The sequence below is a fragment of the Eumetopias jubatus genome, unplaced genomic scaffold, assembly GCF_037043125.1.
Source record: "Eumetopias jubatus isolate StellerSeaLion01/CBP00866 unplaced genomic scaffold, mEumJub1_p1.0 scaffold_9, whole genome shotgun sequence".
Lineage (NCBI taxonomy): Eukaryota > Metazoa > Chordata > Mammalia > Carnivora > Otariidae > Eumetopias > Eumetopias jubatus.
Window position 1 is genome coordinate 26,399,278 of NW_028274815.1, and position 24,360 is coordinate 26,423,637.

At 40.2% G+C, this 24,360-nt stretch overlaps 1 protein-coding gene across 3 annotated transcripts in view; it reads right to left on the bottom strand.

Moving 5' to 3' along the window:
- The window catches only part of MEMO1 (mediator of cell motility 1), a 118,519-nt gene extending 98,927 nt beyond the window's left edge, over positions 1-19,592 (bottom strand). Inside the window, exons 1-2 of one of the 3 annotated variants that reach the window (XM_028117193.2) lie at positions 19,526-19,592; positions 18,762-18,839 (exon numbers count right to left, since the gene is read on the bottom strand). In XM_028117193.2, coding sequence (XP_027972994.1) covers positions 18,762-18,822 — 61 coding nt within the window. In that variant the 5' untranslated portion in view covers positions 18,823-18,839; positions 19,526-19,592. Of the gene's footprint in view, positions 1-18,761; positions 19,089-19,525 lie in introns of those variants that run through there. The other 2 variants (XM_028117192.2, XM_028117194.2) reach the window with 2 other exon arrangements.
- Between the last annotated feature and the right edge of the window lie 4,768 nt (positions 19,593-24,360).

The window sequence follows — 24,360 nt, forward strand, 5'->3', positions numbered from 1 at the left end:
AAATGGTGATGATGTGAGGTAAATATTAACTAGCTTTTGTGGTAATCACTTCGCAATATATAAAGGTATCAAATCATCACGTTGTATACCTTAAACTTACACAACATTATATGCCAATTACACCTCAATAAACTGAAAAAAGAAGATATGGCATGTGTTTTTGAAAATAGAAGATATTTGGGGCACCTGGGTGGCTCAGGTCATGATCTCAGGGTCCTGGGATCAAGCCCCACATTAGGTTCCCTGCTTGGCGTGGAGTCTGCTTCTCCTTCTCCCTCTGCCCCTCTCCCCCTCTCATGCTCACTTGCTCTCTCTCTGTTTCAAATAAAATCTTAAAAAAAAAAAAAAGAAAATAGAAGATATTCCATATATTTCCAAATCCCTAAAATAAAAGCTGTAATGCTGAAAATAGTAATTCATCTAAAATACCTAAACCAAAAGACTTCTTGGATGGTTATAAAGCAAGGGTTTGTTTTTGTTGTTGTTGTTTTTATTTGACAGATGGAGACATGGGGAGAGAGGGAACACAAGCAGGGGGAGCGGGAGAGGGAGCAGGGAGCCCAAGGCAGGGCTTGATCCCAGGACCCTGGGATCATGACCTGAGCCGAAGGCAGATGCTTAATGACTGAACCACCCAGATGCGCCAACAGCAAAGGTTTTACCTTATTTATTTACATATTTCCCACCAAAAATTACTGTTATTTCCTCTTATGATGGTTTTAACAACTGTTTAGAATCATACCTATTTACAAATAAAAAAAAATTCTACTCCATCTACTCTACAGGCAATTTTATAAACCAGAAATCCCAAATATGTATGTGATATTTCACTTAACCTAGCCAAAGTTATTCACATAAAGTCCTTAATTACTAATAAATATATAGGGTGTCTGGATGGATCAGTTGGTTAAGTGTACAAGTCTTGATTTCACCTCAAGTCATGATCTCAGCATCATGAGATCAAGCCCTGCGTCGGGCCACATTGAGCATGAGCCTGCTTAAGAGTCTCTCTCTTTCTCTATCATAAATAAATAAATAAATAAACAAATAAATAAGCCATTACCTTTTCTATTCAGTTTAAGATATATATTGAATAACCAAAATAATTTTCTTCTACATAATCTCTTCATTCATTTATTTAATGAAGTTTACAAAATAGTCCTATTTCACACCGAGACTATTTCTGACACTGGGGAGACAACAATAGAAAAGGCAGGCAGGTCTATGTTCTCAGGGAGTGTGTATTATAGAGAAGGGAGGCAGACAGTAAATAGGTAAACAAAGTAACTTCAAATTGTGATCAGTGCTACCAAACAAACAGAACTATTACTTTGTAGCCATTCTGTCTAGTAGAGAAGACAGTTTAAAGATTTTATTTATTTATTTGAGAGAAAGAGAGTACAAGTGAGGGGGGAGGAGAGGGAGAGGGAGAAGCAAGCTTCCCGCTGAGCAGGGAGCCCAATGTGGGGCTTGAACTCAGGACCCTGGGATCATGATCTGAGCCGAAGGCAGACGCTTAACAGACTGAATCACCCAGATGCCCTAGGAAGACAGAGTTTAAAAAAAAAAAGAAAGAAAGAAAAAGGTAGGGAAGGCACCTCAAGTATCTAACAACTGAATTGAGACATGCAGAGTAAGAAGAGCCAAGAAAAGACTTGGGGGTAGAAATTTCTAGGAAGAGGGAATAGCAAGTAAAATAGCCCTGAGTAAAGAGCTCACCATGTTAAAGGAATCAAGAAGGAAAAATTACCAGTTCCATGAATCCTAGTAAACAAGGGTGAGAATGACAAAAGATAATGTATGATAGGCAGGAATAAGCCAAATCATGTAGGCTACCTATAAGCAGAAGCTTAAATACAAATACAAAAGAAAATCATTGAAGCAGTACAGTCACATCTGATTTCCTTGGTTTTTAAGTTCTAAAACATACTCTTGTGAAGTAAGCACACTAAGAAATATAATTAAACACATAATTTAAAGCTAACCTTGTCATCATATATTTGGCAAGTTAGTATTAGACAAATAACAACATAACCAGGTAGTCAGACTAATCATCCAATCATTCATAAAGCATGTAGTGAGTTCCTGCTGTGAGCCAGATGCTGCTCTGGGTGCCAGAGACACAAAGATGATCGTGGTCGGGACGTCACCCTTCACTCTGAGCAATAAATACAAAACTGGTAATGGCGATACTTTCTTATACTCTGAGAAAGTCTCAAAGCAGTAGTTTTCTGTGTTACATATCAGAACCACCTTTGGTGTATGGTAAAAATGCAGATATCTGGGTCCCACTTAACAGCAATTCTAATTCAACAGGTTTCCAATAATCCCTCACCACAGAGGTGAAAGAAGAAATATATCAGAACCACTTATACCATTGTCCTCTTGAAAATCAGGCCAAAATGAGCCACTGTAATTACTGGTAGGAGTATATAATATAGTACAGGGTATACTGGGGGGGGACAGTGTGTATGAAGATAAACAGTAAGACTGACAGTCATTACAATAGAGAATTGGGGGTGAGGGGTTAATACAATTGCCAGGGAAAATTAAGGATTTCTATAAACCAGCAGTTCTCAAAGTAACATCTGCAGATATCTGGGGATCCCCAAGACCCTTTCAGAAGGTGCACCAAGTTAAAACCATTTTCATAATACTAAAAATATTATTTGCTTCTTTCACTGTATTGGCATTTACTTTGATGGTTCAAAAGTAAGTAAAACTGCTAAGCATCTTTTTTTTTTAAGTTTTTTTATGTATTTGAGAGAGAGTGCATGCAAGCATGAGCAAGGGGGAAGGGAAGAGGGAGAGGCAGAAGCAGGCTCCTAGCCGAGCAAGGAGCCCCACACGGGGCTGGATCCCAGGACACCGGGATCATGACCAGATCTGAAGGCAGACACTTAAACAACTGTGCCACCCAGGTGCCCCAACTCCTAAGGATCTTATTAGCAATGGCACTAAACAATATTAGCAGTCATTACAGTGTTTACCACCACACACTCAACAAACTTTAAAAAAAAAAAGCCACTTTCCATTTAGGAAAGTCTTTGATGAGCTACAGCTATAAATATTACACAGTTTATTATATCCCAACCCTTGGGTACACACTTTTCAATATTCTGTGTGCTGAAATGGAAAGCATGATAGTTGTCTCAAAGGAAAACACTTACATGACTGAGTTGCAAGCTGACCTAGCCATTTTTATGGAACACCATTTTTCTTGAAGGAATAACTGACAAATAATGGTTACTGAACCCTGGATATTTAGCAGAATTTCCTTAAAAATCAACAGTGAGCCTATCACATCAAGGAAAACAACTGTCAGCATATCTATGAATTCAAGCTTTGAGAAAACTGAAATTTTGCAAAATTTGTTTCTACCATTACGGGCTTAAAAGCTTCCCAAGTCAAATAGACTTTTCTGATAAGAATGGTGATATTAACAAATGTGATTCTTTAACGATGAATGATAAAATGTGTAAGCATTTGCAAGATCTGCATATCCCAAGGAACAAATATTTTCCAAATGACTAATGCATAGTGTTATAAAATTCTGCACGGATGAAAGATCCACTTTAAGTGGAAGACAGACAGATCTTAATGAAAACAGTATAAAAACTTAATTGCTGGAGCACCTGGATGGCACAGTCAATTAAGTGTCCGACTCTTGGTTCTGGCTCACGTCTCAATCTCCAAGTCATGAGACTGAGCCCCACGTTGGCCTCCACACTCAGCGCAGAGTCTGCTTGAGATTTTCTCTCCTTCTCCCTCTGTCCCTCCCACTTGTACAGTCTCTCACTCTCTCACATACACTCTCTCTCAAATAAATAAATAAATCTTTGAAAAAAAAAAACTTCATTGCTAGGATTTCAAATTCCACATTGGAATTAATCTTTCTAAAACTGCCTTTAGAAGCATACCATCTTGATGCTGACAGTCTCACAAGTATATTAAATATGTATAATTCATCCTATGTCAACTGTATTTCAATAAAACAATTTTTAGGGGCGCCTAAGTGGCTCAGTTGGTTAAGCGACGGCTCAGGTCATGATCATGGAGTCCCGGGATCGAGTTCCCCATCGGGCTCCCTGCTTAGCAGGGAGTCTGCTTCTCCCTCTGACCCTCGCCCCTCTTGTGCTCACTCTCTCTCAAAAAAATAAAATCTTTAAAAAAAAACAATTTTTAAAAACAACTTTAGTTTTAGTATAATATCATAAAAGGATATCCACAATTATCTGAAAAGTCCACTAAAATACTTTGCCCTTTCCCAATTTCATATCTGTATGAGGCCAGATTTTCTTGATATGGTTCAGGTTAAACAATGTATCACAACAAAATGAATGCAGTAACAGATATAAGACTCCAGCTGTTTTCTATTAAGCTAGACATTAAAGATATTTGCAAAAATGTAACAAATGCCAATCTCTCATATTTTTCTTGTTTTGGAAAATAAAGTTACCTCATTAAAAATGCTATTAATATTAACATGTAATGGGTTTTATTATTTTTTAAAATAAATTAAAAGTAAATATTTTTAAAGTTTCTCAGTTTTAGTTTCTAATTTGGCAGATATTGATAAATATAATTCACATTTTTTTTAAAAAGCTGAGGTAATCAACCATTTTGAGGAGTATAAAGGGACTCTGACACTGAAAAGTTTGAAAATAACTGCTGGACATCTAATGATACTTTATTTAGCTATTCAACTCTGGGTCACCTTACTGAATGCACCATAACTATCTTCCTTTGAAGAACTAGAATAAGCAATAACCAAAAAAGAAAGTGTGATAGGTAGAATAATGTCTCTCCATGTTACAACACAAAAATACCCTAAATTATTAAATTTGTGGGGTGCCTGGGTGGCTCAGATGGTTAAGCATCTGCCTTCGGCTCAGGTCATGATCCCAGGGTCCTGGGATAGAGCCCCACATTGGGCTCCTGGCTCAGCGGGGAGCCTGCTTCTCCCTCTCCCTCTGCCTCTCTCCCTGCTCATGCTCTCTCTCTCTCTATCTCTGTATCTCTGTATCTCTGTGTCTCAAATGAATAAATAAAATCTTTAAAAAAATTATTAAATTTGTTAAGTACAAAAAGTATAAAACAATTATATAATATACTACAGTATTTGCTGAAAAGGTATAGGAAATGATAATATATTCATATGTGCTTGTATATGCTTAACAAAACAATGGACACTCAAGAAATTGATAAAAGCACATACCTATAAGAGAAGGGGAATATGAAACATATAGGGGTGGCATAGTATTGAGCCTCTTAATCCTTTAATTTTTAAAACGTCTGAATGTATTCACAATATTTTTAAATTTATAATTTAATTTAATTTAAAAGAAAATAATCCTAAACCAATATTAAGCTACAATTCACATGTATTTTCAATTTCTAGGTTGCCCTGATCCCAGGGGGAAAAAAAAAGAAAAAAAAGCTTACTCTTTTTACTAGCTCTGAGGCAAAACAGTATTGCTAGCAATTAAAAACTTATGCCAGAAGAATAAGCATTAGTCAATCTGATTTCTAGGACACAATACAGAAATGTTTTTTAAAACTATAAATAAATTCATCATCTGAAAAACCCAAAACAGGAATAAATAATTAATAAGAAAATATTCAGGTGAAACTAGCAGCTATTTTATTAACTTTTTTATACTTAAAAGATGTCACTGATGAAATTAAAAGCAAATTCAAGTATTGCACAAGACAAAAAAATCAGTGAACTTGAAAACAAAGTAAAAAAAAAAAATTATCCAAAAGGAAGCACAGAGAAAAAAAGGAAAAAAATAATTCCCAATTAACTATAGGACAGTATCAAGCTATTTAACATACTTTTAACTGGAGTCTAGAAAACAAAGGGGGTAAAAAGAAAAAGTATTTGAGGTAACAATGATTATGAAGAATATTTTTCTAAATTTGCTGCAAACTATAACCCATGGATCCAAGAAACTTGGCAAATCCCAAAAAGGATAAACTCAGATTATTCAAAGGCACATACATGACGATAAAATACGAAGAAAATGGTAATAAGTTAAAAAAAGTCTTAATGCAACCACAGAAAAAGAAAAACCACCGTGTTGAAACAAATATTAAAAAAAAATCACAGAATTCTCAGAAGCTGTGCAAGCCAAAATTCAATAGAATATTTATAAAGTGCTAAAAGAAGTAATGCAGGGCACCTGGGTGGCTCAGTTGGTAGAGCATCCAATTCTTGATTCTGACTCAGGTCATGATCTCAGGGTCTTAAGATCAAGCCCCTCAATGGGCTCCTCACTCAGTGGGGAATCTGCTTGAGATTCTCTCCCCCCACCACCTCATGCTCATGTGTGCTCTCTCCTCTCTCAAATAAATAATAAAACCTTTAAAAAAAAATCATTAGTCATTAGAGAAATACAAATTAAAACCATAATGATACAACTTCACCCTGATTAGGATGGCTATTATCAAAAAAAAAAAAAGGAAAAAACAAGTGTCCACAAGGATGTAAAGGAAGTAGAATCCTTGAGTATTGCTGGTAGGAATGTAGAATAGTGCAGCTGCTGTGGATATCAGTTTGCTAATTCCTCAAAGAGTTAAACATGGAATTACCATATAACCTAGCAATTCCACTCCTAGATAGATACCCAAAACAACTGAAAGCAGGGACTCAAGCAGATACTTATACACCAACATTCATAGCAGTACTATTCACAAAGCCAAAAGGTACAAACAACCCAACTGTCCATCAATAGATGAATGAATGAACAAAATATGGTATATACATACAATGGGTATTATTCAGCCTTAAAAAGAAATACAATTCTGATATATGCTACAATATGAATTAACCTTGAAAACATGCTAAGTGAAGTAAGCCAGACAAAAAGGACAAACATTGTATGAGTCCACTTAACTGAGACACAAGGATAGGCAAATTCATAGATAAAGAAAGTAGAATAGTGGTTGCCAGGAGATGAGGAGAGGAGTCAATGGGGAGTTAGGATTTAATGGGTATAGACTTTCAGTTGGGGAAACGTACCAGAGATGGATGTCGGTCATAGTTGCAAGTTATATGAATGTACACTTAGAAATTGGTATGACAGAAAGCTTTATGCTATGTATATCTTACCACAATAAAAAAAAGTATCTTTGTATATCTAAGGCCTTGCTAGATAGTTCACACTAATAATATGATTTATGGTAAATGCCTGTTTTTGTTTTCCTGGTACCCTGGGCCACACTGTGTCACTATGAGCTCTGCAAAAGACAGAAGGGCTGGAGACTGATTAGTTGAGGTAAGTCACAACCTTGCTCCATGCCTAAAAGACTGACACACCCTTCCCCCCCCACCCCGCCCAATAAAAACCCTGGATACCCAAACTGAGGGTTGCTGGAGTGGTGGGGGGTGGGAGGGATTGGGTGGCTGGTGATAGACATTGGGGAGGGTATGTGCTATGGTGAGCACTGTGAATTGTACAAGACTGATGAATCACAGATCTGTACTTCTGAAACAAATAATGCAATATATGTTAAGAAAAAAAAGAAAAAGAAGATAGCAGGAGGGGAAGAATGAAGGGGGAGTAAGTCGGAGGGGGAGACGAACCATTAGAGACGATGGACTCTGAAAAACAAACTGAGGGTTCTAGAGGGGAGGGGGTGGGGGGATGGGTTAGCCTGGTGATGGGTATTAAAGAGGACACATTCTGCGTGGAGCACTGGGTGTTATGCACAAACAATGAATCATGGAACACTACATCAAAAACTAATGATGTAATGTATGGTGATTAACATAACAATAAAAATTATTAAAAAAAAAAAAAAAAACCCTGGATACCAAGGCCCAGGTGAGCTTCCCTGGCTGGCAGGACTTCATTCTTGTTGTCATGCATCACTGATGAGAGAATTAAACACTGTCAGAGCAACTCCACTGAGGGGACACCTGGACCCTTACACTTGTTTTCTCTGGTACACCACTGTATGCACCTTTTCCTTTCCCTGATTTTAATCTGCATCCTTTCTCTATAATAAACCATACTTGTAAATATAACAGCTTTTCTGAGTTCTATGAGTCCTTCTAAGGAATCATCAAACCTGAAGGTAGTTTCGGTGACCCCTGACCCAGATGGAAAAGCATGTACCATGCAAACATTAACCAGGAAAAAGTTGGCCTGGCTTTATTAATATAAAACAAGAAACACTTTAGAACAAGAAATACTACCAGATATAAAGAGGAACATACCTAATAACAGTCAATTCAAGAAACAAACTCAAACATGTACATCAAATAACAGAGATTCAAAATACATGAAACAACAAATCAACAAAACTAAAAGAAACAATACACAAATCCAGAATTATAGTTGGAAATTTTAACACTGCTCTCAGGAATTAACATAAATAATAAGGAAAATCAATAGGAATATAAAAGATTTAAATACAATAACCCAACTTAACCTAATGAACATTTAGAAAGCATTCCACCCCAAAACTACAGAGAACATACATTATTTTCAGAACATTCACCAAGACAGACCATGTAATGAGCCATAAAACAAGTCTATTGTTAGTTGTCTGGGCCCAAGTGAGAAAAACAGATGCAACATTTCCTAAACTTATTTGACCATAAAGCCTTTCTGCAAAGGCATCTCCAGGGACTACTGTTTCTCAGAACACTTTGGGAAAAGCTATCCCACCCATTTTCACCTCTTCCTATTTCTCCTCCTAGTTTTAACTAGCAAAATAAGGGGATCAATAAAACGATCCCTTCCTTGGCTACTCAGCCAGAACTAGCCAATCTTATGAAGTACCTGCAGAAGTCCTAAGGCAGGAATAAGCTTGACATATTTGGGAAACAGTAAGGGGGCCAGAACAGCTGGAACAGCATAAAGGGTAAGTGGTAGGACATGAAATCAGAAAGTTAAGCAGCAGAGGTCAGAGCATGAAAGACCTTCTAAACCTCAGGAAGAATTCTGAATGTGATTTTAAGTATGAGGGGAGAGTTTTGAGAAAAGAATATTATCTCCTTTGTTTATTTAAAAGATCTCCCTCTCAAAAAATGAAACAAGATGAAACCAGGGAAGGAGACAAACTGTAAGAGACTCTTAATCTCAGGAAACAAACTGAGGGTTGCTGGAGTGTTGGGGGGTGGGAGGGATGGGTGGCTGGGTGATGGACATTGGGGAAGGTATGTGTTGTGGTGAGCACTGTGAATTGTGTAAGACTGATGAATCACAGACCTATACCCCTGAAACAAATAATACATTATATGTTAATTTAAAAAATAAATTAATTAAAAATTTTAAAAAATAGAAGATCACCCTCTCTCTGCTGTGTAAAGAACGAATGGAAACTAGGCAATCAGTTAGGAAGCTCTGGTAACCATAAAAGATGTCGAAGACCAGAGCAGCTTAGACCAGACTTAAATGTGTATGTCAAAGAAAAAACACCCAGGCAAATCTATATAAACTGTGCTGAGACCTCTTTAAGCATTTTCTTTACCTAGCTCCCACAATATCTTATTCTCCACCTAATGAGATGCTTAATCTGTCTTCCTTACGTGATCTCCCTCATCTCCCCAACCTCTTCAGGTTGGAAATGTTTTAAGGCTCAGGTCATGAACTATTTTCTAGCTATTCTCATTCTTGTGGTGATTTCACCCAGGTACTTGGCTTTAAAACCATCCATCTATATAATGATAATTCCCAATTTTACATCTCCAATCTAGGCCTCTCCCCTAAACTCCAGGCTAGGCTCATGTACCCACGTGATTGTATAGTAAACACCTTAAAATTTAGCAAACCAAATTGACTTCCTAACCTGCCTCCCCCAATATTTTTCTAAGTCCTCCCTACCTCAGATGGTAGCAACTCCATTATTGCAATTGCTAAGGGATAAACCTTAAGAAATATCCATGACTCCTGTCTTTCTCTCACACTGCACTTTCAAGTACGGCAGCGAATCCTTTCAGCTCTACCTTCAAACTCTATCCAGTAACCAACCACTTCTTACCCACCTCCACTGCTATTACTCAATCCAAGCCTTTATCATCTCTCACTTGACTACTGCTTTCCTCTCAACTGGTCTCTCTAGTTCTGCCCTTGCCACTGCCTTCACCACTCCCCAAGTCCCAAAATAGCAGTCAAGTGATTCTAGTAAATCTAAATTAGATCATGTCATCAGCTGCTCAAAACCTTCCAAAAGCTGCTCAAGAAAAGTCCTTACAATGGTCTTCAAGACTTATCTGACCACAAAACCTCTGTGCCTCTGCTCCAGCCATTTACTTTTTTTTTTTCTTTTTGTACTTTTAACCTCATATCACACTACTTTGTCCCAGGTCACTTCATACCAGTTGCAAAGGACTCTTCACTGTTCCTCAAACACGCCAAGCCTGCTTTAGCCGCAGGACCTTTGAACTTGCAGTACCCTCAGCCTAAAATTATCTTGGCCCCTAAAATCATCTAGAATGCAAGGCTCACTCTCTCATCTACTTCCATTCTTCACTCAAATGTCACTCAAGTGAAGTTATTTAATGTTACTTAAAATTTCAATGTTATTTAAAAATTGCAAACTTCTCTCCACCCTTAAAAATTCTTTACACACCAGCAAGCTCTGTTTTATTTGCTTTATAATTCTCCCCAGCACTTTCCTGTATCTTACTATATATTTTACTTATTTACCTTATTTATTGTCTGTCTCCTCCAAATAGAACATACACTCTAGAGATTTTTGTCTGTTTCATCTCCTGCACAAAACTAGTCCTTAGAGCAGTACCTTTCACACAGAACTCAGTTTATTCAATACTGAATCACTGAATGGTAAATAAAGCCTCTCCAGAAGTGTCAAGTTTTGCCAGGCCCTGGGTGGTTCAGTCGGTTAAGCGTCTGCCTTAGGCTCAGGTCATGATCTCAGGGTCCTGGGATTGAGCCCAGCATCAGGCTCCCCACTCAGAGGGGGTCTGCTTCTCCCTCTGCCCTGCCCCCCCTCTACTCATGCTCTGCTCTCTCTCTTTCTCTCTCTCTCTAATAAATAAAATCTTAAAAAAAAAGTTTTGCTAGACCCAAATCAAATCCTGGGACTAGCCTAATTAAAAAAAAAAAAAAAATCCTTTGTCAGTATTTATATTCTATGAATAATACTCAATATTCATAAGTGTTTTTAGTCACAGTTTTATTATTTTATAATCTAAGATATTTACTTAACAATTATAGAGATGCTTACTGATTCCAAATAATTCTCTCTTACTCCAGATGCACTACAAATAGAAAAAACAGTAGACTTCAGGGGTGCCTGGGTGGCTCAGTTGTTAAGCGTCTGCCTCCGGCTCAGGTTGTGATCCCAGGGTCCTGGGATTGAGCCCAGGATTGGGCTCCCTGCTCAACGGGAAGCCTGCTTCTCCCCCTGCTTGTGTTCCTTCTCTCGCTTTGTCTCTGTCAAATAAATAAATAAAATCTTTAAAAAAAAACACAAAACACAGACTTCAGCCGGAAGTCCTATGTTCAAATCCTAGCTCACCATTTACCAGTAGCATGACTCAGACAATTTTAGCCTCTTCCAAGTCTTAGTTTCTCATCAATAAGATAGCAAGGAGGGGGTGGATTAAAGCCCAGACTGCCTTACCTATCCTATACCTAATCACAGGATTATTGCAAAAGTCAAAAATACATGAGAAAATGCTTTATAAACCATAAATTATATACAAGTGTGAGTTAAACGTCAAAAGTTTGAGGAAAAACCTGAGCTGGAACAGAAAAGTTCAATGTTTGGGAGAGTATATCTCACCATACCTCTCTGGAGTCAGACTGGCTCCCTGGAGTTGACTCTTCCACTTACTACACCTTAAACAAGTTACTCAACCTCTCTGAGTCATTGTTTCCACATCCATAAATGGAGATAATACCAACCTTGTAGCGTCCTTTTGAGGATTACAGCTTATATACGAATATATGTAATGTACCTATGGAATAAGCTTAATGAAGGACATTTTTGTTATTCATCTTGGTCTTTCAAATGGACAAAAATCCAAAAACAGATATATACAAACTACACCATGGGATTAGGAAAGAAGATGATTTTGATTTGGAAATTATATGAGAAAAAAGAAGGAAAGTGAGAAAGAGCCAGAGGTAATCAAGCAATAATCTCAATAGTTTGCCTATTAAACTTGTTCTTCCTTCGTCTTGCCTTTCTCCAAGTAAAACAGCAGGATGAAATGCAAAGAAAAATCAGCATACAAAACACCGTATTTAATAACCTAAAAATGTTAATTTTATTTATTTTTTTAAAAAGATTTTATTTATTTACTTGACAGAGAGAGATACAGCGAGAGAGGGCACATAAGCAAGGCGAGTGGGAGAGGGAGAAGCAGGCTTCCTGCTGAGCAGGGAGCCCGATGCGGGGCTCGATCCCAGGACCCCGGCATCATGACCTGAGCTGAAGGCAGATGCTTAACCAACTGAGCCACCCAGACATCCCTAAAAATGTTAATTTTAAAACTAAATATTATATAATCTCTCTTCTTCAAAGAACATTTTTACTAGTCAGTTTTTCAATTTCTCACACACGGGGATGTATTTTGACACTTGAAAATCAAGGCACATATCACAAAAATAAAACAATTGTGGTTTTCCAACTACAGAACCGTGATATATTTTATTAAATGTTTAGAAATATGGCAAAATGAATGAAAACAACTCAAAAAGTAAAAGTGCAATTAAGATATAGATCATACAAACATTTCAAGAATGTTCTTTGAAATCATTTGACTTTGATATATTTCCTCAATTCTAGGACACCAGTAATTATAAGATGTACCACCAATATAACAATCATTTTTGGGGGGAGGAGCCCCCACATTAAATACATACTTGGATACAAATAGCTAACTTAGATAAACCAATTTCAAAAACATTAAAATGTAATGTATTCTTCTGGGATGCTGAAAATGTTCTATTTCTGGATCTAAAGGGCAGGTTAGAGTATGTTAAATTTGTGAATATTTATCAAACTGTACACTTGTATACTTTTCCTGTATCTACATTTAGTTCAACAAAAAAATTTATGTCATGTACCTACTCCATACACATACAGCTATCAACTAAATGAATTCTTGATCTAAACATGAGAGGTAAAGACAGCTTTTAAAAGAAAACATTGAAAAGTAACTTCATGACATTGATACAGGCAGAGATTTCATAAATGGAAACAAAAAAGCACTAACCAATTGATAAACAGGACTTCTTTAAGATTAAGCACTTTGATTCACCAAAACACCAAGATCCTGAAAGAGCTAGCTACAGAGTAGAATATACCTGCAATGCATATACCCAAAAAGACTATAACCAAAATATGTAAAGAACTACAAATCGATATGAAAAAAGTAAACATCCTAATAGAAAAAGGGCAAAAGGCTTAACAGATACTTCACAAAACCAGAAATCCAAATGGGCAATAATACGGGGTCCCTAATATGAAAAGGTGCTCAACCTCATTAGTCATCAGGAATATAAAATTAAAACTATAATGCAATACCATTACACACCAGTCCAGAATAACTAAAAATAAAAAGACTGACAATAATAAGTGCTGACAAAGATGCAGAACAACTAGAACTCTCATACACTGGTGGTAGGAGTATAAATTTGTAAAAACCACTTTCCAAAACTTTAGCAGAATCTACTAAAAATAAACATACCATAACCATGACTTAATAATTCCACTCTAAGGTATACAACCAATAAAAATGCATATACATGTTCCCCCCGCAAAAAAGTACAAAAATGTTCATTGCAGGGGCACCTGGGCGGCTCAGTCGGTTAAGCATCTGACTCTTGATCTCAGCTCAGGTCTGGATCTCAGGGTCATGAGTTCAAGCCCTGCATTGGGCTCCATGCCCACACTGGGTATGCAGCCTACATACATACATAAATATGTTCCTTTTGACAAAACAACCAAATGTCCACCAACAGTAGAATGGATAAGTTATGGTATATTCACATAACAGAATACAGCAATGAGAAGAAACAAACTACAACACAATAAGTGTTAATCTCGTAATTGTAATGCTGTGCAGAAGCAGCTCAAATTCAGATATACTTTATGATTCTATTTCACGTAGAGTTCAAAAACAGACAAAACTTTTCTACTGTTAGAATACAAGGAACACAGTAAGGGTTGGGGATTCCAGTACTGATATGTTTCTTGAGCTGTGTGCTGATTACATAAATGTGCTTATTTTGTGAAAATTCATCTAGTTGTACACTTTCCTATATGAATGTCACACTTCTTTAAAAATCTTAGATAAAATGGGGTCCCAACTGGTGATTCAGGATTTCTAATCCTTTCCCACCAGCAACATTCTTCACCCATACTATACTCAGAGATTTAACTAGCAATGGTCCTTTATCACCACCACCGCCCTTAAGGATTGAAACAATCAATATCTTTGTTCCTATTTACTTTATGCCAAGCACTTTAACATTCATTCACTCAAATACTTATTGAATACCTACTATGTACAAAATCTGGGCTGAGTACTTAAGGTACACAAAATGAGCAAGACATTGTTCCTAGCCTCAAGGAGTTCTTAACCTTATAGAAGACCACACATACAGGGGGGCACCTGGATGGTTCAGTCAGTTAAGCATCTAACTCTTGGTTTCGGTTCAGGTCATGATCTCATGGGTCATGAGCAGGGAGTCTGCTTGAGATTCTCTCCCTCTGCCCCTCCCCTCACTCACATGCACACTGTCTCCCTCTTTCTCTCTCTAAAATAAATAAATAAATCTTAAAAAAAAAGAAGACAACCACACATACAGATAACCAAATGAATGTACAGAGATACACATAGAACATTATGGAAGTACAAAAGGAACAGCGAAAACAGCCTGGGAGAGGTCAGGCATCAGGACAGCCCTCGTGGAGGTATGAACACCTGAGTCTTTAAAAGGGTAGGAATTATCCAAGCAAAGTGCATTCCAACAGAGCAAAGAGCTTGAGTAAAAAAAGCACAGTGTATTTAAAGAAACAATTGCAGTGGCTACATGGTAAAAACAAGCACTGGGATGGGGTTAAGAAGGAGTTGGCCAAAGAGATAGGAGGATGCCAAGTCATGAAGAAACTCAGACCTTTTCCAACAGGCAAGATGGGTCAGTGAGATTTATGCAAAGGAATTAGTGGTCAGACAGATTATTCAGGGAGCGATGTAGAGGATGAACTGAAGGAGGATAAGGCTGGCAGAAAGAAGGCTGGTTAGGACGCAGTTATAACTGTCTTGACAGAAGATAATAAGAGCCTGAAATGAAATAAAAGCTATAATAAATATAGAGAAAATACCGAGTACAGATACATTATGCTGCTGGTCTAGAGATCACACTTTGAGAACCACTAGCCTATGCTAGAGGTCAGCATATTTTTCCGTAAAGGGCCAAATAACAAACATTTTAGGCTTTATGGGCCACAGGCGGTTTCTACTGCACTTCTCGGTTTATGCTTGTTTTTTAAACCCTTTGAAAATTAAAAACCGTTCTTAGCTAGTAGACTTGACCAAGATAAAGGCCGCAGGCTGGATCTGGGCTGTGGGCATAGTTCGTTGATCCCTGCTATACACAGGTAAAGAAGTGAGGATTAACCTTCCTAGGAGATTAAAATGCTACTCCCATATTAGTTCCCTACTCAGAAACTTCTCCCTTAGTCCTGACTGCCTACTGAATAAGTCAAATCACTACGATGCATAGCACTCATAGGCATCCGTACTCTCTAGCACCAACATACTACTCCAGTCTCAAGAACTATACCCCACTCTGCACCTTCCATTCTTATTAAATTGACCTACTTACATTATTTGCCTCTGTATGTTGTGGTGTTCCCCAATGTTCTTTTCTAGTCTCTAACCTACCTGAATACCATTCCTTCAAAGCACAACTCAAATCCTACCCTGAAGTGATTCCATAATCCTCAGAACTCCTAAAAACACTATCTCAATTTATCCAAAATTTATTTGCTGTCTTATGACTTACTTCAAATAAACTGTAAATTCTTTGAGAACAGGGAATAATTTATACTTCTATCAAAAGATCTAGCATATAACAAGAGATAAATAAACGTGAAGACCTACATGTATATACATACGTAACATATATACTTACACACAAACACTTTTTTTTTTCCTGAGCTAGCTATGTAACTGAAGCAAATGTGATTTCACCCTTACTTATAACAGTAACCGAATACTTTAATTCTATGGACATGATCTGAATGCTGTAGGAAGGATAGAATGACAATCCACAATCACATCTGTCTCTCCTATTACTCAAGTTTTTAGGGCTAGTTCACTAGGGGAAACAATAACACAAGTAAAATTTTTCCAATGGTCAGTGTTATCAACGTAGGTACACTGGGATAATGTTAAATAAGTTACTAGACCAAGTCAAAGTTTACTTACCTATTTTTACTTCACTTATTTTTAAAATACAAAATAACCTTTTACAACTACATTGCTTTAAATTCACCCTTTATTATTACTTAAGTTTAAAATCACACATATAGACACACACACACACGCCACACATGCTTTGAATTTTTTTAACAATAACATTCTCTATAACAATTCACATTATCAAAATGGCATTACTGATTTCATTGAGAATTTAGGGAAATAAGATTGCATTTCAAATTTTTAAGAGAATAGTCCATTTTAGGAATTGTTGAATCACTATACTGTACACCTGAAACTAATAAAACACTGTAAAAAAAATTGTGCTTACACCAAAAGAAAAAGAAAATAGTTCATTTTCATTCACTACTAATAAATAGCTGTAATCAGAGAATGTTTTGAGCTGGATTAAAGGTTTCTTCTTATAATTGAGAACATTACTGAAGACGTCTTTTCAAGTCCAGTGTGAACCATGTCTTATTTTACTACCCTAAGAATATTCAAGAATCTATAAAAATTCCTCCAGAATCATTTGCCCAAATTTCAAGGCAAACTACATAAAAAAGTATAAAACACTTCTAGAAAGATATAGAAAACAAAACCAAAAGAAATAAATCAAAAGATGGCCATGAAAGTGAAAACTGAGACTTTCTAACCCTTCAGAACACATTGAAGGAAGCAGCTTAGTGACTTGTAACCCAGAAAAGACAATTATGCATTGATAAATTGAATATTAATAATGCACTTAATGGAGGACAAGCCCAGGAGCCAGGGACTCCCATTTCTCAATTCCTGTTCTGCCACTGGCTAGTACAGAGTCTTGGGCACATCCCCATAGGTTAAACAAGAAAAGCTTTACTGACATTCTCAGGCTGTGGGAATTGATTAAATGTTTATGAAGTACTTTAGGACCATGACGGAAAGCCAAATATCATTTGCTTAGTACAAAACGACAGCTACCTGTTAGGCTTGCAAATCCAATCATTATGATTCTTTTTTGTCTTCTTAACATAGCAAATCTTCAGTAAGTCAGTAAAGTGCATGTATTTATGAGCCCGTTTAGTAACTTCAGAGAAATGAATTTTCTTCCAAATCTTTGTTGTCTCACAAACCATGTCACTACCCAACCCAACTATTTGCAAAAGGAAGTATGATGCGATCCACATTAAAGTTAGGTCCAGCTATTGATAAGCCAATACCAAATGACTGAAAACTACTAGGAATCACAGTGGAACTTTCTTTGTTAACTTACCAGAAATGTGACTCCTGAAAGTAATCCCAGAAAACAGTCGTCCTAACAAAACGTTTATTAAAGGGAAAGTCCGTAGGCTTTCTTACATAAAGAGCTCTAAAATGTTTGTAGACAGTGTCGACAGAAGACTAAATTCGCTCAGACCCTAATCTAATTCGTTAGGTAGTTCCAGCACCTGCTTGGTGTTGAGCGACTGGAGACTGGTGAGCCTGCCGAGCAAAAGTGCTGATGCCATCTCCAGCTGCCCCTTTCCGTGAATGACAGTAACAATGAAAACACTGACAAAAGAGCTGGGAGGCCACCCCAAGCCACTGCTTGGCAATACTTCTACCCTACCCCCAGCATACACGAGCTACAAAACCCAGAAAAGGCCCTCCTGCAACAGATCTCACAGGCGGAGACCCTGTCTCTAGTGTGGCAACGGGAAAAAGTACTACCCTGCACTCCTTTCCAGACAGCTGAGCACCTTAAAGGTGAGGGGAACGCTGCCTCTTTCTAAACTGCCAGCGGAAGAGGGAGAAGACTTCCTCGCAGGAGACGGGTGAGCAGAATCGGCCGTGCACACTGCCAGACCGAGAACTGCCCGGGTCGCGGGCGCCTCTCGGACCGCCGGCGGGGAGCAACCGCGAGCACTGGAACGCGCGTCCCTCCCTCGGCTCCGGGTGGGGGAAGCCGGGCTCGGGCGCCGGGCAAACCGTCCTCCCGGGGGTGGCAGCGCTCGGCCGCCCGCTTCCCGGGAGCTGGAGGAGGCGACAAGTAGGCTCGGGTCCGGGAGCACCGGGAGCACATTCTTGCCTCGAGCCTGGTCCCGAGGGAGGGCGCATGCTGCCAAGGCGGTGACTCTCCCTCTCGCCCAACTCCGGGGTGAGCGAGAGGGCGGCCGACCCCGGGATGCCCGGCGGGATGCCACCCGGGTGGGGGAGGCGGCGAGGTCGGCCTCCGGGCCGCTCCCTCCCCACGCGGTCCGCGGCAGGCGGCCGTCCGCGCCCTCGTCCCTCCCGCCGCCGCGCGGGGCCGGGCCGCCGACCTCGGCCGGCCGGGCGCGGGGCCAGGCGGCGGCGGCGGGCTGACGGGCCGGCCGGCCTGGGGCCCTACCTGAGGCTGTGTACCAGCTCCCGGCGTGACTGGCTTCCCGGCAGACCACTCGGTTGGACATCTTGGTGCCTGTGCCGCCTATGGTGCACGAGGATGAATGAGGAGGCGGCGGCGGCGGCGGCAGGAGCGGCTCCGCGAGGGGACGAGACACCGCGGGCCCAGCCCAGGAGGAGGCGGCAGCGGGGAGGGGATCAGCCCGGCCCAGGAGGAGGAGGAAGAGGAGGAGGCGGCGGCCCAGGAGGAGGAGATGGCAGCCGGGGCGGTGGCGGCGGCAGCAACAATCACCACAAACTCCGGCCACCGCCGGAAGATGGGGCCCGCGGCGGCTTCACCGAAGCCCGGAAAGCCCTGGCCCCGGCCCCCGGACTCGCCGCTGCTCCCCAGCCGCGGCTGGTTCCGCCGAGCCGCCCCCACGGCCCCCTCCCCTCCCAGCTGGCCTCCCCGAGCCACCGCCGGTGACCCCACCCCCGTGACTCCGCGCCCGCCCCCTCCCCCCACCCCCCGCGGGACTCCCCGCACCCACCCCCACCCCCGGCAGGGCCCTCCTGCCCGCCCGGCCGCTGGCCCGCGGGCCCCGCCCCGCCCCGCTCCTCCTCCAGCCGCGCGGCGAGGTTAACGGCGGAAACCGGACAGGCCAGACGGCATCTGGGGTCGGGCGGCCCCGCGAGGAGGCAGCGGCGGCTACAGCTCCGCTCACACAAAAGCCCAGGGCCGGGGCCTGAACCGGGGAAGGCAGACCCAGAGAAGAGCCAACGCTTCCTTACTCGCCACTCTAACGGGTCCTGCCCACTGAGCATGCCCAGCAGCCGCTGCCAGGCCCGCCGAGGAATCTCAACGTGCACGCTCCGCTCTCCGGGGTTTAGCGGCAGCAGAGGCTGGGGGGGGGTGGAGCGGGGGGGGGGGAGCAGGACGCAGCCGCAGGGCAAGCCCCCTCCCCCAGCCAACTTCCTTAAATGAAGAGCACCGAGGGCACGGCGATGCGGCTTTCCACGAGGACAGTCTAGCTTGTCCTCTCCGACCTCATCATACACACGAATCTTTGCTGGCTTCACACCCCCAAGGTTTCACTCCTAGGGATGCAAGCCTGTGGCCACGTTGAGAAGTTCATTTGTAGAAACAGGCACACCTTAGTGTGCCTGTGGTCCCCGCAAATGCTAGTTTTTGCTTCACTGGGCCACCTTTACCACCTAATCTTGGCTTTGACACTGTAAACATTTATCTTGTTTCATTTTATACGGACGTAGGTGCATTGTCTTAACCCCCTAATTAGATTCAAGTGTGATATAGCTAGCCTGTAATTCTCATCTGTGAAGAGGGGATAATATATTCAAGGGGTGTCCCTAGGATTACAAAAGTTAATAAATGTAGAGCCTGACAGTATGCATACAACAAACATTACTTCCAACCCTTCCTTCTCTTATAAATCCCAGTATTTCACATTAGTGTCAGGAACAAAGAATTCCTTTAAAATTATATAAGAATCACAGGAAAGTAGGATATCTTGGACCTCGGAGGAAGTGTTGTTATGAAGTAGATCATTCCAAAACTGGACAGAAAGAGAAACTTGCATGTCTTCAATGAAAGATTTAAGGTTAGAACCATAAAATTCTTATATCTGAATTTCATACTAAACATCGTTGGTAGAGTTCAAAGCAGGTATCTGGCTGCCTAATACTCAAGTTTCCCTAGTGCCATAAGATATATTTTTTTAGGGGCGCCTGGGTGGCTCAGTCATTAGGCGTCTGCCTTCAGCTTAGGTCATGATCCCAGGGTCCTGGGATCGGGCCCCACATCGGGCCCCGCATGGGGCTCCCCGCTTGGCAGGAAGCCTGCTTCTCCCTCTCCCACTCCCCCTGCTTGTGTTCCTGCTCTCGCTATCTGTCAAATAAAATCTTTAAAATATATATATATATATATTTTTTTTTTTTTTTTAATTTACTATCCTGTTCCCACCCCTCCTCCAACTTTTTCAACCTTAAGCCCCAAGGATCTTGTGTGAGATCCCAGGCCTAAAAGCCTGGTCAATTACTGGAATACTTCTGGCTTTCACACCTTTTTCTACACAGTTATTAAATATCCACTGACATGTATTTCTTTACTCAAATTTTAACCCTCTCACTTCACCACTAACCTGCCGAAATATTACATATTATGCAGAAAAAAAAAAGATGTGCCAAATAGTCGATTTAAAGATAACAAAAAGGAGGGTTGCAGCTAATTCCATGGAACTCTTCCTGGAGCCCCAAAAGTCAGTGGTAAATGATGGCATGGTAAACTGGTAAACTTTTCACCATAAATTTCAAGAAAAGGAAAACTGTTGATATGGTTGATGTGGCATTGATAAGCAGTGATAGCTTTTGAAGTTAATGATTCCTGATTCTGTTTCTATACCCAAAAAAAGGATGGAAGGAACACTGAATACAATGAACTTCATACTTCAGGCTGGTCAAATTAGAAAATCGGATTTGAGTCATGTCTCTCTGTCCCTCACCAGCAGTGATCATGGGCATCTCATATGTAACCTTTTCAAGCCTCAGTCTTCTCATCTGTCAAATGCAAAGAGTAATAATATCTAACTCACAGACTTGCTGGAAGAATCATTAAGTAAAGTGAAAATATTCTGAAAACAATTTATAAGCTGTTCTTTGTTTCTTCTTATCATTATCCTCTGCTCCTAGCAACAATCCTAGGACTCATTCCAAACTAGTAACCTAATTTAAATTTAAGCTTCCTCCCTATGAAAATGCTCTACAGGAGGCTTCTTTCCCCAAAGGATTTTTCTTACTGGTCAAACTCAGCAAAGACCAAAATGCCAAGAAAAGTGAAAGGTGTTGCTGTTGTTGTTTTAAGATTTTGTTTATTTATTTGACAGAGACACAGTGAGAGAGGGAACACAAGCAGGGGGAGTGGGAGAGGGAGAAGCAGGCCTCCCGCAGGAGGGAGCCCAATGCAGGGCTCCATCCCAGGACCCTGGGATCATGACCTGAGCCAAAGGCAGACACTTAATGACTGAGCCACCCAGGCGCCCCAAAAAGTGAAAGGTTAAAAAATCTATTATCTCTAGAATGCTCTCAGTATATCCCATCATTATTCCCTCTGTCATCTTTTTTTAGCTACCTTATTCAAGGATAGACTCTTGAAAGAAATATGTTGAAACTATTCACTTACCTCCCCTAAATTAATGGAGACCCATATAACGCAAAATACTCATTTCATATCCCAGGAGAAGCCTATTTGGTAATATGTACAATTCCCATATTATTAACAATTTCCATAATATCCACCAGGGATTTGGGTTTGACACTCCATAAACATCAGTCATAGCAAAAGGTAAGGAGGAATTCCTTACTAATAAGAGTCCCTATAAAGCAGACTTTAATAAATAAAGCACCACTAGTCCCAGAAACCAACATATGTTCTGAAAAAGCATGTCCTATATTCACTGCATCAGTCTATATTAACAAACAACTAGCACAACCACGATATCCATCAATATGAGACTTGTTATATTGGCACCCATTAAAAAGAATAAGCTCTAAAAAAGAGCCAAAAAAAAAAACAAGGCAGGTTGCAGAACAATATGTAAAGCATGCTACCATTTGTGTAAAAATGAATACTTTAAAAAAAATTTTTTTTTGCATATACACAGAATACTTCTGGAAGAAAACACAATAAATTGGTAAAAGTACTTGTTTAGGTGGCTGAGGTGCAAGGATGCACAAAAGATTTAAAGTTTTGTGTATCTTTGGAATTTTGTGCCATACACATATGGTACCTCCACACACACACAATACATCTTTAGGCTTGATTTTTGGAATCCACATGGCAATATTAAATTGACCATTTTTATAATTTACTTATCCACAGCAGACAGCTTGAGGAGTCCACTAATTACTAAAAACCCTATATCCAAAAAATATTCTAGAATAAAACCACAGAGTTTTGAAAAAATCAAAGTTGAGAGACGAGTTTAGCATAAAGATACTCTTTTGATTTCAATTAAAACTGGCACTCTAGGGCGCCTGGGTGGCTCAGTTGGTTAAGCGACTGCCTTTGGAGCGACTGCCTTCGGCTCAGGTCATGATCCTGGAGTCCCGGGATGGAGTCCCACATGTCTGCTTCGCCCTCTGACACCCCCCCCATGTGCTCTCTCTCTCATTCTCGCTCTCTCAAATAAATAAAATCTTTAAAAAAAAAAAAAACTGGTACTGTAAGAAAGACAAATACCATTATGATTTCACTTACATGTAGAATCTAAAAAACAAATGAATAAATAAAAAAGCAGAAACAGACCCATAAATACAGAGAACAAACTGGTGGTTGCCAGAGGGGAGTGGAGGTGGGGAGGGGGCGGGGTATGACCAAAAATTGGTGGAGAGTGGGAAGTGCATCTTCCAGTTATGGAATGAATAAGTCACAGGGTTGAGAGGTACAGCATAGGGAATACAGTCAATGGTATTGTAATAGCGTTGTATGGTGACAGATGGTAGCTACACTTGTGAGCACAGCATAACTTACAGAGTTATTGAATCACTATGTTGTAAACCTGAAACTAATGTAACATTGTGTCAACTATACTTCAAATAAAAAAAAAAAAAAAAAAAAAAACTAGGGCACCTGGGTGGCTCAGTTGGTTGGGCGACTGCCTTCGGCTCGGGTTATGATCCTGGAGTCCCGGGATCGAGTCCCGCATCGGGCTCCCTGCTCAGCAGGGAGTCTGCTTCTCCCTCTGACCCTCTTCCCTCTCGCGCTATCTCTCATTCTCTCTCTCTCAAATAAATAAATAAATAAAATAAAAAAATAAAAAAATAAAAAAAACTAGGGGCGCCTGGGTGGCTGAGATGGTTAAGCGTCTGCCTTCAGCTCAGGTCATGATCTCAGAGTCCTGGGATCGAGTCCCGTCTCCAGCTCCCTGCTCACTGGGGAGTCTCCTTCTCCCTCTCCCTCTGCCTCTGCCGCTCCTGCTTGTGCTCTCTCTCTCTCTCAAATAAATAAAATCTTAAAAAAAAAAACTGGTACTCTAGTGTCAAGTTTGCCCTTCCATTATAAGCCAAACTTAATAAGTAATATTTATTAAACACTTAACTATGTATCTGACACTGAGCTAAGTACATATTTAGTGATTCTTATTAAGATAAAAATTTGTTCACTTCCAATTTTTTTGAATAAATTTTATAAAACTTTTTTCATATTTATTGTTAATATTATTTAGAATCCCCAGAAATGAAATAGCAGAGTTAAAAGATTTTTAAGTTGGGCACCTGGGTGGCTCAGTTGGTTAAGCGGCTGCTTTCGGCTCAGGTCATGATCCCAGCGTCCTGGAATCGAGCCCCGCATCGGGCTGCCTACTCAGCAGGGAGTCTGCTTTTCCCTCTCCCACTCCCCCTGCCTGTGTTCCCTCTCTCGCTGTCTCTCTGTCAAATAAATCAATAAAAAATCTTTAAAAAAAAAAGGTTTTTAAGTTTTTTTAAAAGGCTGATAAGAGTTGTTTTTTTTTTTTTAAAGAAAATTCTTATTCATTACTGCCTGGCCCTTTTATATCTGGTGACCTATTTTCCACTATTATATTACTTTCCTACTTTCCTAATTTAAATGTAGA